This window comes from Dysidea avara, chromosome 10 (genome assembly GCF_963678975.1).
Source record: "Dysidea avara chromosome 10, odDysAvar1.4, whole genome shotgun sequence".
Lineage (NCBI taxonomy): Eukaryota > Metazoa > Porifera > Demospongiae > Dictyoceratida > Dysideidae > Dysidea > Dysidea avara.
Window position 1 is genome coordinate 23,240,926 of NC_089281.1, and position 16,842 is coordinate 23,257,767.

The 16,842-nt window shown below is 38.9% G+C and overlaps 1 protein-coding gene across 2 annotated transcripts in view; it reads left to right on the forward strand.

Annotated features, from left to right (window-relative positions):
• Positions 1-16,189, forward strand: part of LOC136236723 (nuclear pore complex protein Nup107-like) — a 19,700-nt gene extending 3,511 nt beyond the window's left edge. The window contains exons 11-35 of one of the 2 annotated variants that reach the window (XM_066026963.1): positions 148-219; positions 332-417; positions 566-632; positions 686-736; positions 2,089-2,151; positions 2,202-2,295; positions 3,394-3,476; positions 3,532-3,591; positions 4,541-4,618; positions 4,679-4,746; positions 4,804-4,852; positions 4,997-5,137; positions 10,928-10,975; positions 11,023-11,061; positions 11,527-11,677; positions 11,779-11,991; positions 12,859-12,944; positions 12,998-13,060; positions 13,172-13,225; positions 13,279-13,353; positions 13,679-13,723; positions 15,018-15,089; positions 15,509-15,619; positions 15,865-15,915; positions 15,964-16,189. In XM_066026963.1, coding sequence (XP_065883035.1) covers positions 148-219; positions 332-417; positions 566-632; positions 686-736; positions 2,089-2,151; positions 2,202-2,295; positions 3,394-3,476; positions 3,532-3,591; positions 4,541-4,618; positions 4,679-4,746; positions 4,804-4,852; positions 4,997-5,137; positions 10,928-10,975; positions 11,023-11,061; positions 11,527-11,677; positions 11,779-11,991; positions 12,859-12,944; positions 12,998-13,060; positions 13,172-13,225; positions 13,279-13,353; positions 13,679-13,723; positions 15,018-15,089; positions 15,509-15,619; positions 15,865-15,915; positions 15,964-16,071 — 2,028 coding nt within the window. In that variant the 3' untranslated portion in view covers positions 16,072-16,189. The remainder of the gene's footprint in view (positions 1-147; positions 220-331; positions 418-565; positions 633-685; positions 737-2,088; positions 2,152-2,201; positions 2,296-3,393; positions 3,477-3,531; positions 3,592-4,540; positions 4,619-4,678; positions 4,747-4,803; positions 4,853-4,996; positions 5,138-10,927; positions 10,976-11,022; positions 11,062-11,526; positions 11,678-11,778; positions 11,992-12,858; positions 12,945-12,997; positions 13,061-13,171; positions 13,226-13,278; positions 13,354-13,678; positions 13,724-15,017; positions 15,090-15,508; positions 15,620-15,864; positions 15,916-15,963) is intronic. The other variant, XM_066026964.1, reaches the window with a different exon arrangement.
• Positions 16,190-16,842: the final 653 nt, after the last annotated feature.

Consider the following 16,842-nt stretch of genomic DNA (forward strand, 5'->3'; position numbering starts at 1 on the left):
CTAGCTGTATGCGGTTCTGTTTCCATGAAGTCTACTATGAGAATGCATCTCCACTGTACATGTAAATGTGTGAATGCAGCTGTATGGCATGTGTGTGTGTATGTGTGTGAATGTATACTCCTATGCTAACTTATTTCAACCGTTTAGGCTGGTTATGTCAGCAGCAAACAAGCTATAGAAAAGTTGTATCAGAAGGATTCAGGGGTTAGACAATGTCAGGTACTATCTATTGCTAGTAGTTTTGGTGCACTGTACACACACTTCATAGTCATGTTTGAGGTCTACATAATAAACAAAGCAGCTCATTGCGTTATTGATTTTGTTATTGTAGCTGGTAATAGACTGGCTGGAGAAGCTAGCTGAGCCAAAACTGGACACCACAATGAAAATATCATATGCAGCAGATACAGTTGCATGGTACGACATCCACTGTGTACTGAAGTGTTTGTGTTGTGTTTGTAAGTAGATAAAATTTGCATAATATTTTGATCTAGCACTCAGAACCAATGGTGTAGGTACTTGCCCCGTTGTGTGTATTGTATTTAGCTCCATGTTTTGTATTTAGGGAGAACACCTTACAAGACCTTCAGAGTGCTGAAGAGGAAGTGCCATCTAATTTGGTGTCCTCTATGGTCAGTAGGTGATGAATGTAATTGTGTTATGATCAGTGAAATGTTGATATCAGGATCCTGATGCTCCACTGAGGGAGAAGAAATCACTGTCTGATTTAGATGAGGTACATTGTGTGTATAGTTCATAGAAATAAAAATAGTGAAACAAGGGAGGTTGCCTACAAACGTGACATCTAACAGTGAAAAAATCAAGCCTGTAGCTGTTATTGAGTTAGCCCATTGCCATCATCGAGTTATACTTGTCTGAAGGCATAGTTAGTCAGTAGCAAATTCTGTTAAAATTCCATATCAAATTACATTTTTGGCTGCTCTGAAGACACTTTTGATTCCATACTGCCAAGGTGCCGTGAAGGAGCACCTCTTCTATCAATCCGGCCATTACTGAAAATATGGATGATTCCATCAAATGGAAATCGTGATGTGGTACCACCAATCACATAGGAGGTTGGTCACATGTCATAGCCCTATGATGTACTACTATGTGTGATGACACAATAAAACATGGCCCCTTGTTATTTGTCACATTCACGAGAAGTATGCATAATGTAGCGTTTGTTTGGTTATAAAAGCCACACAAAAGTGTTGGGCAGCTGATAGAAGAGCTCTGAGAACCGTAATTTATTGATATCAGTTCACGCATTAGAATACGATACTGAGATGTCAAGGTTGGTGATGTTATATTTACTTTGGGATTGAGTGCCACCAAGAGTTCCCTCCCTATGTATTATCAAGAGTTCATAATAATTATATATATATATATATATATATACTGAGGAGAGTGTCCTACTCTCATATACCCCTGTAGAAGGGTGTATCGTGAAGTTATGACGTAGCACTTCTGAGTTCATCCATTTTTCTTTGTATAATTAATGATGTCATTAATTGAACATGGTATCGGTTGAACGTGTGCCAAACAACGTTGCTAGCAACCAAATTAACTCCAGTTCTAAGCGTTTCTCACCGATTTACAATCATTCCTTCATGGGTTAAGACCGCTTCGTAGGTGTTTCTTGCTAGGCCATTCGTGAATACGGCTATCCTGAGCGTCGCGAGTATGAAATGGTGCTAACGATTCTTGCTTTTTTATGGCTGCTCGTACGTCACAAACCACAACATCTTGTCGTTACATCATACCTTCATGATGCGTCCTTCTACAGCGGTATATGAGAGTTGGACACTGTCCTCAGTATATATATATATTATGAACTCTTGGTGCCACTATATAATTTTTTAAGCTAGCTGGTTTGTACAAGAAGTATTAATTATGCTTGTTATATTAAAAGTTACATATTTTTGTGGGCTCACTGAAATGAAACAGGAAAGCTAGTGGTGAAATACTGACTTTTTGAAAACATGATCTAGTGCATTTGATCTAGTGTGTTGATGTAGTAACCTTAGTTTGTGTAAAATGATTTCTGAATGTTTATACTCATGGCAGATTTTTTTGTTACAATAGACTGCAGAACGGATAATGAACAAACATTTGTTTCGCTGTATTAGAGCAGGCAAGCTGGCTAAGGTTAGGCAGTCAGTACAAAGATACATGTGACATGTCAGTGGTATATGCAGGCAGAGGAGGTGTGTTGTAGTATTGGCCAGTATTGGAAGGCTGCTACTTTAGAAGGATGGAAACTGTTCCATGATCCTAATATCACTGATGAAGGTACATGTTATTTTGTACTTTTTGTATTTTCTTTCTTTCTGTACATTGCATATCCATGCTTATCCTTATCCAAACCTCAGTTATCCAAACACCAAAAGTGACTGTTCTATTAGAGTATTTCATTGTGTTAGTGTGGAATAAATCAATGGGCTCAAGTTATCTGAACAAATTCACTTTCCGTATAGCTGGTTATTTGCAAAGGGTTTTTATTTTCGGATGTTTCGAAGAGGACCTTCTCTTCGAAAATAAAATTCCCACAAGTAAAATAACGTGCTTTCACGTGATTGAACAACATGTATTCGCTCGTGTATTCTTTACAAGTTTAAGCTCAGTATTATTAATAACAGTTGAACAGTATCATTACTGCATCAATGGTCACTAAACTATCCAGAATGCTGTCATTGTTGGGAATCCATGCCGTCTGCTGCTGTTCCCTGGTCGAGCCGACGATTGCCTCGCCAGTGGCTGCTAACTACTGTAATTACTCCACTTATAACTCGGTCTTCTTTCCAGTGTGCAAAAGTGGGGATTATTCTGTCCTTGATTCCATCAGTAAAGCGAACACACGTAGACTCTACGTATTTTTGTAATTTGTGACATGGATTTCTATTTGCTTGAAATCTGGCCTGTACTGCGAAATATGTATTCTTCGAAATTAAACCGTTCGAAATTTAGATATTACTGTTCCTACGGAAATTTCTGGTTCAAAAATAACCAGCTATACGGTATCTGGACACTTCTGTTGTCTAACTCTAGGGGAAAGGTGTTCAGATAACTGAGTGTATTTGCTACAAACTTGAGATTTTGCTGTGATTTTTTAAAACAGACAAATTTACTAGGTAAAGGCTTCTTTGTACATTAGTGTACGTTTGTAACATGGTTAGGCAAGTCTAGTTTCTGTGGTTGGTGTTGATCCTGTTTAACGTCGAGGGATAACAAGAGGAAGAAACATTGGCCAAAGAAACTGGAGAGCATGTGGCCGCCCACTAGTAGTAGGATTACTTATATTTGAATGTAATAATTGAGATTGCATTCTTACTAATTTCAATTGACAAAATTAAAATTTACCATATGGATGAATGCTGGTTGTCTTAACAGGGTACAGTGAGGAGATACAGCCATTAGAGGGTAACAGCTGCAGAGGTCTGTGGAAGGAATCATGCTGGCATATGATAAGGGAGGTGTGTTGTGGTGGTGAAGCTGTAGCTTGTTTTAATATTTTGCTATCCTGATAAGGCTGGTTTGGACAATTATGAAAAAGCAATGTACGCTACACTCATTGGAGACTTGGACTATGTAAGTATTATACAAGTCACTACATATGTTTACCTAGTTTTAGAAAAGCTTACTGGTCTTTAACTCTAAAAAGCTACAGTATTCCCTCTATTATCCGGCCATCGATTATCCGAACATTCCATTTTTCTGAACTGTGGAAATGACTTCTATTAGAGTATTTTAACGAAAGTGTACGTTCTATTAGAGTATCTGAGAGAATGGGCTTCTATTATGAAATTGTCGATTATTGTCCAGGGCCCATTGAGTTCAGATAATGGAGGGATCACTGTATTTATATTTTGCTTGGGAACTACACTACCTCTACAGCAAGTTAGACTCTATTTAGGCTGTTTTGGGTAGGTAATAAATCTCATGTACTCCACCTTGTTTTCTAATATACTCCACGCCTTCAGGCACAATATAACATATGCTCAAAATCTAGGTTCATCCAATCACTATGCATTGTTCACGTGCAGTGATTTAACGAGCGCGATTATTTTGTGACGTGAGGATGCGTAGTTGCCATGGCGCTAGTATTATCGCAAGAAAACCAGCCGCTTTTGCCAAGCCTACAGCAGACACAGCCGTGGATGAGGTAAGTTATCTGAGTGCAATGTGAAATAGAGTCTAAAGCAGTTACACAGGCACAATGTGGAGTCTATGAAATTTATAAACCCTCAGGCCCTTAGTAGTGCCCTCGCTTCGCTCGTGCGCTACAGCCTGGGCCTTCAGGTTTATAAATTTCATAGACTCCACATTGTGCCCGTATAACTATTATATACTTGCTGGAAATACCCTGCATACCACATTGCCACATTTAAATGTGTATATCTATTCAGTTTACTCTAATAGAGTCACCAGATGTTATATTTAGAAAAGATTATGCTTTGAGTGTTGACAATACATAACTTATTCAGTTCAAAACATTCCAATTGAACATGTAATCGCTTGTTTTTTTTTGTGTGTGTAGATTTTGCCTGTATGCGATAATTGGCATGACTACCTGTGGGCCTATTACAAGGCTATGGTGGAAACCATCGTGGAAGAGGTACAAGTATTGTGTCCTTTAAGGTTATCGATAACTGATTTTACCTCCGTCTGTTTTTAGCAACTCAGGATCACTCCTGGCAGAGGAGCAGACGAGTTAGCAAGCCTTCTACCACCTAGTAAAGCAATGTATGTGTGTACCTGTTAGTATGGTCATGTTATGGGATCATTGTTGTTATGACATAGTATGTCACCAGAGTTGATCTTTCAAGAAATCAGAGCCTGCAAAATGAAGGTAGCCAAAATGTAACCATGTTTTCATATTGTCTTGTATTTTATTGTATTATAGCTAACTACTATCTATTCTTGTGTTTTATCTTTGTAAAATTATTACTTTTATGCAACAGATGTAGTCATACTAGTTTTCTTTGTCTTACAGACAGTGCAACAAGGAGCCAGCTGTCCCTACAGAGTGGTACAGAGAGATATCATCTTGTATAACATGCAGAGTTTAGTGAATGAGATGTACACAGCTATCAAGAACAAGACTGAAGAAAACATTCAATTGTTACGTTTTATGGTTAGAATACTGTGTGTCTATAGTGTGTTAGAATACTGTGTATCTGTAATGTGTTAGAATACTGTGTGTCTATAGTGTGTTAGAATACTGTGTGTCTATAGTGTGTTAGAATACTGTGTATCTGTAATGTGTTAGAATACTGTGTGTCTATAGTGTGTTAGAATACTGTGTATCTGTAATGTATTAGAATACTGTGTGTCTATAGTGTATTAGAATACTGTGTGTCTGTAATGTGTTAGAATACTGGTGTCTATAGTGTGTTAGAATACTGTGTGTCTATAGTGTATTAGAATACTGTGTATCTGTAATGTGTTAGAATACTGTGTGTCTATAGTGTGTTAGAATACTGTGTGTCTATAGTGTGTTAGAATACTGTGTATCTGTAATGTATTAGAATACTGTGTGTCTATAGTGTGTTAGAATACTGTGTATCTGTAATGTATTAGAATACTGTGTGTCTATAGTGTATTAGAATACTGTGTGTCTATAGTGTGTTAGAATACTGTGTGTCTATAGTGTGTTAGAATACTGTGTGTCTGTAATGTGTTAGAATACTGTGTGTCTGTAGTGTGTTAGAATACTGTGTGTCTATAGTGTGTTAGAATACTGTGTGTCTGTAGTGTGTTAGAATACTGTGTGTCTATAGTGTGTTAGAATACTGTGTGTCTGTAATGTGTTAGAATACTGTGTGTCTATAGTGTGTTAGAATACTGTGTGTCTATAGTGTGTTAGAATACTGTGTGTCTGTAATGTGTTAGAATACTGTGTGTCTGTAATGTGTTAGAATACTGTGTATCTATAGTGTGTTAGAATACTGTTTGTCAATAGTGTGTTAGAATACTGTGTGTCTATAGTGTGTTAGAATACTGTGTGTCTGTAATGTGTTAGAATACTGTGTATCTATAGTGTGTTAGAATACTGTGTGTCTATAGTGTGTTAGAATACTGTGTGTCTATAGTGTGTTAGAATACTGTGTGTCTATAGTGTGTTAGAATACTGTGTATCTGTAATGTATTAGAATACTGTGTGTCTATAGTGTGTTAGAATACTGTGTATCTGTAATGTATTAGAATACTGTGTGTCTATAGTGTATTAGAATACTGTGTGTCTATAGTGTGTTAGAATACTGTGTGTCTATAGTGTGTTAGAATACTGTGTGTCTGTAATGTGTTAGAATACTGTGTGTCTGTAGTGTGTTAGAATACTGTGTGTCTATAGTGTGTTAGAATACTGTGTGTCTGTAGTGTGTTAGAATACTGTGTGTCTATAGTGTGTTAGAATACTGTGTGTCTGTAATGTGTTAGAATACTGTGTGTCTATAGTGTGTTAGAATACTGTGTGTCTGTAATGTGTTAGAATACTGTGTGTCTGTAATGTGTTAGAATACTGTGTATCTATAGTGTGTTAGAATACTGTTTGTCAATAGTGTGTTAGAATACTGTGCTCCCACATCATACCCTTACCACATACCATACCCCCTTATACACCACTACCCTTCCCCAGCCATATTTCTCTGTGGGGTTGTGCCACCACAACAGTTGGCTAACAATACACATAGTACACACATCACACCAAATACTACCTGTACAAAACCATTACAACTACATGAGAACAGCTTGGGTAGCAGAGTGGGGGCTAGCAAAATAATAATAAACTCAACAAAAAAAATTCAGAACTGCTTAGCCCAAGCAGCCCTGGAAAAAAACCTGGTGGCTACTTTTTTTTTTTCCACTAGGGAAAAAACCCTAAATTGCTCCACTCTGCTGTGTATGCAAATGATTAAGTTCAAATCACATCTACTTCTTAAGTAACTCCTATCTGGAATACAGCTAAGGAAAATTTGGGAGGGTGGGTGGGAGCCAACCTGTATCACACACGTGGCATAGATTGAATTAAATTACCACCCTATTACACCCTTATATACCCAGCATCACGTGACACAACCACGTACCGTATTCACGTGGGAGCTTATTTTCTGTCTAATTCACTACGTTCAACCGCCAGGAAATACATCTCCCACATCATACCCTTACCACATACCATACCCCCTTATACACCACTACCCTTCCCCAACCATATTTCTCCGTGGGGTTGTGCCACCACAATGGTTGGCTAACAATACACATAGAGGCACAAAGAAGGCTGTGACAGCTTTTAAGATACAATCCAATATTCCTTGACACTTCTAGGCTACTTTCCAGGCTGTCTTTAACATAACCATCTTTGGCATTCTCACTTTTCCATCGCCCATGCCTCTTAAAAATCCAATCTGGGACTTGAGCATTCGCCGCAGCAGTAGAACCCCTGACCTCATACTGTGCAGGCCAAACTCCTGGGCTGGGAAACCCAAAGCTGCTATCTTTTTTTAGAAACTGACTGCGTAAACAGCTGTAGCTTATTTTCCCCGAATCTCGAAGCCTTTTGCCATTCTTTTGTTTTCAGGATTGCCCAGAATAGAAACCTCTCATCTCTTAATGTCATTTCCACTCTGTGCAGGTAGCTTTCGAGCCTAGATACTGGGCATGTTTTAGACCTGGTTCTGGCAAGCACCACTTCATCCCCTTGTCTCAATTGGTCATTCTTACTTCGGAGGATATGGATGGTCATCACATCTCCAATGATTGAAAAATCACATGGCCGTAGTTCCACTAGTTCACTGAACTGTAGAATTGCGGCGTAGCCCAGTAAACATGCAGCCACAAACCTCATATCAGAAAGCGATCCCGACTGATCTTCTTCTGCTAACATTGCCTCAACCATTTCAATTGTGAGTGGCTCCTTCTTCACCACTGGTTTTGCTAGGATACGTTGCAAGCCACCCAATGTTGCTTTCACCAACGGATGGGCTGATGGCGAGGCTAATCCAGAAGTAGAGTGGATCCAGGCCAATACGTTGCAGGCTTCTTTGGCTGCTGATTGGAAGCTGACTGCTCTCCAATGTACTGCAAGTACAAGACAAATTCATGTGGCCTGGCTGGGATTGTTTGCATTTTAGTTTGCTTATTTTGCTATCTGGAACTGAGAACTCACTCTTAGACAGGTCAATAACAAATCCAAGCCATTCAATAGTGTGGGAGGATCCCATTGGCTTTTTTCTATATTGATAACAAAGCCAGCCAGTATTCTCCAAATCGCTTAAGACACTTTCACTTATAGCTCTATCTTTACCACGTACAGCCACAATGCCACCCATCATCAAGGTAACACTCAGGGTGGATGTCCACATGGTGGTAACCGGATTTGAGGTCAAATTTAAACAAATATTCATTCTTGTCAAACATAAGGGCAGCTACCCGCAAATCTTCATATTTAAAGGTCAGCATGTGGACTACATGAAATTACCTTATCAGCAGCACACTCAGCACTTTCACAATGCAATGACAATTCAGCTGACCATGGGTCAGGCTGAAGCACTGCTTACCACAGGCTGGGGAAAAGGATACGGTTTTCTTGGTGCAGAGCAAAACTTTGCTAAATGGCCGTATCCACCTCACTGGAAACATGGCCCCAACACCTTTGGCTTATATGGTCTCTGAGGCATCGCAGCCGGTGGGGGAGGCCCCATTGGTCTTGCCTGTTGCCATAGTAGCCACCACATGGCCCTGGGAAATTGTACCAGGAAGGATCCCGGTACTGGAGGCATCTTTTCTTGTTATTATTCCTGCCTCCACCTCTGGATCGCTTGTTGGCTCCTCTTTCTGTGTCTTTCTTAGCATCCTTCTCAGCACGAGATTCGGCCCAATCAATCTCCTTTTCGTCTTCAGGGCCAGACGCTAACAGATCCTCCTGATAATGGGCCACAGTGCCCCAGCCAAATCAGATCGACCAGCGATCTTTATATGCTTCTGCCTAGTAGCTAATTGCTTCAAACTTTCTTCTAGGCTAGACTCCACTTTCTTCAGCGATTCCCTTTCCTCCGGTGCAGATGACTTCACTTTTGCCAATTCCGTACGGACAGAGCTGATTGCTTCTTCTACACCGCAATTGAATTTGTACTGATGCTCGTGGCCTTTTTTGCGGAACTGGTAGCTGGTGTTCCCAATCTTTCTGGCTACATCCTGTGACGTCTTCTCTTGACGCGTTCACCTCACTTACTTCTGCTAATGTGGACTCAAGCTTCTCATCTACTTCCCGTCTTGACTGGCAAACTTCTTGCATAAGAAGCTCGAGTTTCTCTTCCACTGACATTTCGTTGGAACTAACTCGATGCAAACTGTAAGCCAATCTGTATCACACGTGGCATAGATTGAATTAAAGCAAACTATTACACCCTTATATACCCAGCAGGGATTTTTCTAGAAAATAAATTGAGGGGGGGGGGGGCAATCCGAGTTTTTTAGAAATTGAGGGGGGGGGGGCAGAACTTAAATTAGGCTAGATTAGTTTTATTGTAGCTAGCTAGCCATCGACTAAATTTTATGATTTCAAATCAATTTATCATTGTTTCATCATTGGGCTGGTTGAGGCAGAGTTCAGGGGGGGGGGCAAAATGCCCCCCTTGCCCCCCCCTAGAAAATCCCTACCCAGCATCACATGAGGACGTGACACAACCACATACCGTATTCACGTGGGAGCTTATTTTCTGTCTAATTCACTGCATTCAACTGCCAGAAATGTATTAGAATGCTGTGTGTCTATAGTGTGTTAGAATACTGTGTGTCTGTAGTGTGTTAGAATACTGTGTGTCTGTAATGTGTTAGAATACTGTGTGTCTATAGTGTGTTAGAATACTGTGTGTCTATAGTGTGTTAGAATACTGTGTGTCTGTAATGTGTTAGAATACTGTGTGTCTATAGTGTGTTAGAATACTGTGTGTCTGTAGTGTGTTAGAATACTGTGTGTCTATAGTGTGTTAGAATACTGTGTGTCTGTAATGTGTTAGAATACTGTGTGTCTATAGTGTGTTAGAATACTGTGTGTCTGTAATGTGTTAGAATACTGTGTGTCTGTAATGTGTTAGAATACTGTGTGTCTGTAATGTGTTAGAATACTGTGTGTCTATAGTGTGTTAGAATACTGTGTGTCTATAGTGTGTTAGAATACTGTGTGTCTATATGTGTTCTAGTATTGGAACTCATGGATTAAGTAGTCTGGCTTGACATTTTGGTTCATTTATAATGCTCATTGTCTTGATTTGGTGCAACGAAAGGAGCTACCTCAATGGCGGATCCAGGATGGGGCATTTGGGGAAAATGCTCCCCCCACCTGACCTTGTGGAGGAGCCAGCCATACTTCTAGTAAATACTAAGGCCAAGATCGGTTTATATAACTCATGAAAATATGCATATTTTACTAGGATTTATTACAAATTCACCTGAAATCAAAGCGAACCAAAGTCAAACTAACTGTGAAATTGTCAACCAGCACCTTCGTGCGTACTAAGAGCCTCTAAAATAATTACGTTATTTAAGAGACTTCACAACCATCTGCAAAGCAAGAATCAACAGTGAGACACCACTAAGAGGTGATTATTTGCTGCTTCAAAAATGCGACAACTAACAAGAGAATCTGCTCTCCCCAACCACCTACCAACTTAGCCTGTTTGTGCCTCTCCCCTTGCCAGCTCCTGGATCCGCCCCTGTACCTTACTAATACCATATCTCATTACAGTGACCATGTTAAGGAGCTCCAAGACATTATCATGACTTCATAAATGAGACCACCTCATTCTTAAGGCTACACGTTTTGGGTCCCCTTTAATATAATTTCACTGTATGTTTATAATATTTGTACACTGTAATGTAAAACACTTACATTCTGCACTGTGTGAAGTGTGTGTATAATTTTCAGGCTCATGTGGTACTGTTTATACAAGGTCTTGGTGTTGCCATATCAGAGGTAATGTGGTAGAGTTTTGTGTTGACTTGATGATGTGGTGTTTACAGGACAGCAAATGTGTTGAGATACTTGAAATGTTTGTCATGGTTAGTTGTTAGTTCTTTAGAGATTATTGTTGAGGGTAAGAAGTATACGTCTGGTTTCCTAAAGTTTATAACTTGTGGTACATGGAGTTATTGCTGTACTGTATATTTGTAAAGTTTCGGTTTAGAAAAATTTCACAGATGAGAAAAATATGGCAAGATTTGAAAGAAAAGTTTTGTAGCTCCGCAATAATCATTTTGTATGGCTGATCTATTTGGAATAGCTAAGGAGCAATCTACAAAATCTATGAAACTTCACTACCTCAAAAACTTTTACGCATACAGTATTTGCATAATGTGATTGATTCCTATATTTCTATTGGCTGTTGTTGTGTTGTTTGTGAATGTTCTACATTTTACACAACTTGGAATTTTCCAGTTATTAAACATTAGATAGTCCCCAATAGTTTTGAGGCTCCACAGTACACAAATATCTGATCCACTCATTTGGTGATTATGTTACTGTAGAGTCTGATCAGGACTAACAGAGGAGAGCTTGTGGCAGCCTATGCTGCAGCTCTACCTAGTGAACTACAAGTCAGATGTTACTCAGAACTACTAGAAGGGGTCACAGTTTCCAGTGAAAGACAGCGCTACCTCACATTGGCTGATGAAGCAGGTTAGACTTTGTGTGTGTAGTGTGTAGTGTGTGCAAGAGTTATAATTTTCTTCAGGTATTCATATCTTTTGTATCAGTTATAAACTTGTTTGTCTTCCTAGGCTTGGACACTGCCAGCATTACTCGTAATGTTGTGCACAACATTTGTTCCCAGTGGGACCAAGATCACACGCATGATGTTCTGCTGAGCTCAGGCACTGACGTGACATCAGATGACCTAAAAAAAATCAAATCAATTGAATGGCTGGTGTTTGATAAAACTCAGAGACTAGATGTTTTAGTTGAAAGCAACATGCTAATCAGAGCATTTTTGGGTGAGACATGTACATAGAGAACTGTTTATCAGTTATGAGTGAGACATTTTGTGTACAGAGAAATGGTTATTTGTTAACATAGAAAATCTACAGTACACTTTGCTGTAAGTTCTGACGCCTTACAGATACATTTTTATGTTTGCCATAAACCAAAAATAAGTTTACTAGTGTGACAGCCAATACTTCTGTATGTTTATTTCACTATTATGTATGTGATGACAAAAATTAATGAGTTCAGTTGCTATGACAACTTTCTGCTCTGGTTGACATTTTATGTTTTAGTGCGAGGTACACACCATGTTAAGTTACACAGTGCCCATTTCTGTATGTTATGTACCATCAAAAGGTGTAAATTTACAGATGTTGGCTTCTGTTTTCTAACCTGCTTGATGAACAGTAAGTTGCATGAACATGCCGTCTTATGATGAAAGCAGAATAGGACTTGCCCGAATAACTGCTGCGTGACTTAAGTTGCTCTGTTATAGTGCCTTTATCAATGGAATATTGTAATAATTGGTACATGCTATTGCCAATCATTGAACGCTCTGCTGGTTGACACAACGACTTGAACTAACATTCTAAGTGTTGGATATTGCTTTGTATTTGAGGCATGTGATTTAAGGTATCACTGCACTGCTTTCAGCTGAAAGATGTTTTATAGAATTCAGACCAGCAATACTTGCCCTCAGATTGCAGTACACTGTGTACCAGTTGAGATAGCACTGGAGACACTAATCACATGTGCCAAGCAATAGTCATTTTATGAGTGTCAGTGCAAAAAGTGTATGACTTATCACTGCATACATGTACCTAGCTATATATTACGAAATGTAGTATCTGTTACACTGTTGAATTATCATTTTCTAGCTCGTGGTAAATATCATGCTGCCATAGAAGCATTCAACGTTGTACCATTGGATGCAAGGGAGACAATAGTTGGTCAAATAGACGAGGTACACAGAAGTGCACTCACTAAATATATTATTGTAATATTGCTCCATAATAGCAGGAACTTCCTGATGATGTACAGAATATTATTGAAGAACACTGCTGCATTCATGCTTACCTGGTAAATTGCAATATGCGTAACTTTAGGTTTCAGTACTGTTGAAATGTTATGATGCTATTTTATACTACTAGTATACACACAGTGTTGTTTATGGATGGTTTGTACTTTCAGGATGCTCAAGAGGCCTTTAATACATGGATTAAAGATTTTCATGAAAGCAAACCAGTAAGTGTCATGGTTTATGTACTTGTCATCTGATTATTGTTGACTGGTATTAGGCTGTACCAAAACAGTTGACAACCTCTAACACGGTAGACCAGTTTAGACAAGCAGAGAAACGTACACAATATCAGGTGTGTGTAGTGTAGTGTAGTGTGTGTGTGTGTGTGTGTGTGTGTGTGTGTGTGTGTGTGTGTGTGTGTGTGTGTGTGTGTGTGTGTGTGTGTGTGTGTGTGTGTGTGTGTGTGTGTGTGTGTGTGTGTGTGTGTGTGTGTGGTGTGTATGCATGCATAATATGTACCTTACTGGTAGTCTATTATTTTATTGGTTGGTTGTCATTTTACAAAGTGCTGGTTGTTTTGTGTTATGTGTCTACTGGGATTACTATGTGGGCTTCACTCCAGTTGTGTATTATATGATGCTCACTGTGTTACTCATATGCACCGTATTTGTTTACAGAGAGAAGTTAGCCAGTGGAAAGTTCGTTTAACTCACTCAACACAGGTTAGTTCTACATACAGGACAATAAACTTTCCCATTTTTGAATGCATAAAAACTTTAGCAGGAGCTGCTGGCTTTTTAGATTCAGTTTATCAAACAGTACGATAGTACTGTTTAAGTAGGGATCCGGGTGGATTTGGCGCGCGCCTCAAATTTCGATCCCTCAAAAATCATCCTAGAAATATCTCACACAGCAAATAAACCTTTTACTAAAGAGTCTTCAAGTTTCTAACTTTATTTCTAGCGTTATATATCAGGAAACGACTAGAAAAGTGCTGGAATTTTATTTCTAAAAAATCGCTAAAACAAATTTTCATCAGCCTGCCTGCCTGACCACATTCGCAAGGCTACAGGCCAAACGAAGCAGCGAAGGATCACCATTCTTTGCCACAATATTTAACTCGCTGCTGGGATGTGCCTTTTCGGGTTCCGACGAGTGTCTGCCTTCTGCGCTTTGCCTTTCCTTTTATCTTCAATTACGGATCGTCTTCTTCTTTTCCAGTCACGGAGGCGTTAATAATTCGTATCGACACTTTCCTTAGAGCAGCCGTATTCGGACGCCACAAAACTAATAACGGATTCCGTACTGTAAGGGCAAGTAGATGCCTGTATAGCAACACTTGCAAAGCGATCAAACAGCCTAGTGAAGTAAGAACACACGGCCACGCCCTTATCAATCAGAGCGCGCGCTCATACTTAACGATCAGTGGACCACGCCCATTATTAATGGTCCAGCTGTAACTAATTGTAGAAAACAGGAGATAGAAACCCTGCATGCCTTTCAATTTAGTAATTGAGCAGCTTGCATAAAGCAAGCAGCAAGATCGAGATACTCTAATAGAGCAGTCAGTGCCAAAGATCAATAATAGCTATATACCTATACCAAAAAAAGTTAACAAACTAGTGAATTTAAAAATTGTTAATTTAGAAATGGAAGTAGGGATCAAGCGATAAAAACTACTGAAACAAGTGATTTGAATGATGGCAACTATTACAACATAGCTTTGTGGGGAAATCCCTACTTTGGCATTGAACATATATGGTGACGTGGTGAGATGCCAATGTAAGGATTTCCCCACAAAGCTATGTTGTAATAGTTGCCATCATTCAAATCACTTGTTTCAGTAGTTTTTATCGCTTGATCTCTACTTCCATTTCTAAATTAACAATTTTTAAATTCACTAGTAGAAATTACACCAGTTATAATTATCTTGTTGGTAGCTATTGTCTCACAATGCACACATGTTAAATGACAATCATGTTTCTGTATAGTATGTCCTGACCCTATGTATTGTAGGATGTGGTACAAAAGATCAAGGACGTTCTCTTGTTTGGTCCTGATGGCTGGATGATTGATCCAAACCCTGTGGTATGTATTATAGCTGCTGCTGCTGCTGCTGCTGTAATCCTGCTACTAACTAATACTCGATTCTGTCATAATTACCAGGACTGGTATTTGGACTGTGTATGTACACAGGTGAACCTGTCTGGTTTAGAACCCTACTTTCAATTTCAGTTTTTAAATTGTGCTAGTTTTTATATGTGCATGCATACAATCCCATTCGTTATTTATGTTATCTGTTAATCTGTCAGTAACCCTGTTAGCATTTCAGAGCCATGGTAAAATGCTTATTCAAAGCTATGCAGACTTTGTACAGCATCTAGTTTGTGGTAGTTTGCAATGTATGTTATTTTTATTTAGCATTATAAATACAATACACTAAGAACAATGATTTGAAGTACATTGTGAAAAGGGTTCAGCCGGGAAAGTGTGTTTTATCTCACTAGGATACCAGTGACACGAGGACTCACCAAATGAAGTTACTTCGACAACTTTGTCTTCCTAGAATGTGTGTACTACTGCACACAGTGTTACACTCAGTCGGTCGGTACAAGGAGGTTAGTTATTGTGTTAACTTCAAACCAGGGATGTGCCCTCATAGCCTCAGCTGCACAGCTGTGGCATCTGATTCGGGGATCACATAGTTTCCACTTTAGTTCCCTGTTCTAGAAATTACACCCAATTCTGTGCTGTAAAGCTATGAATTTTTTATTGTACATAATTTTCAAGTGTAAAATTTGAGCAGCCAAGTGACTATGTCTTCTATAAATTGATCAGTCAAAGGTATATCTTTCTTTTGTAGTGTATGGAAATTGGTGACATGGTTGCTTCAACAAGATACAAGCTATATGAGGTGACTAGTGTTTGCTACAGTGTGTACTATTTGTTGCTATAATTGTAGGTCTTCAATCAAAATGAGCTCGATAATTTACTCTCTCTGCTCAGGGAAACATCCCTAGAAATGTTAAGTACTGAACCTAATGAGACATCACGTACACACCTACAATAGTAGTCAGCATTAATATAGTGTATGTAATTATAATCTAGAACCAGCCATTTTGAACATGATTATTAAATAATGTAATAAAGATACTTCTGAGCACTCTATTAGAACTTGTTTAATGTGACATCATTCCTAAAACTCCAGTACATATAAGGTGAGTGGATCTTTCCATGTGAGTACCTCACATACACACCCTCGTGATTGGTATATCATACGTTGTCTGATACCTACAGTTGCTAACTATCCAATGTTCACATTGATCTGGTAATACCTTCAACTTTAAACAGGCTGTAGGACCAGGAGTCTTACAGACCTTCAGCACTTGTGCTGTAAAGTCTTAATAAATAAAATAAATGTATCTGCCAAACCCGATTTTCATGGCAAAAGAATTCTTGTAAATTTCAATCTCTTGTCATTGTTTTGTTCATGTACCTGAGCAGCCAACAGGATACTTGAAAATACCTCTGTTGGTCTTGTGAATACCAAAATGCTGTGGCTAGGCATGTCTCAAAAGATGGTCAGGAATCTGTCAAATGCAAAATCTATGGAGAAAGTTCTGTTAAAACATCTAGATTAGCTGCAAATATACCTAGCATAGTGAACATAATAGATACCAATACATTGAGCTCTAGTTCTAAAATAGTTCTCTAATACTGAAAATGGGGCGGACTTTTACTCTCGCTGACTGCACCATTCTTTGAGTTCTAGAACATCCTACATGTTATTGATAATTGATGAGTTCATCTTATTTGAGTAATTATGCATGCACTAAAAAAG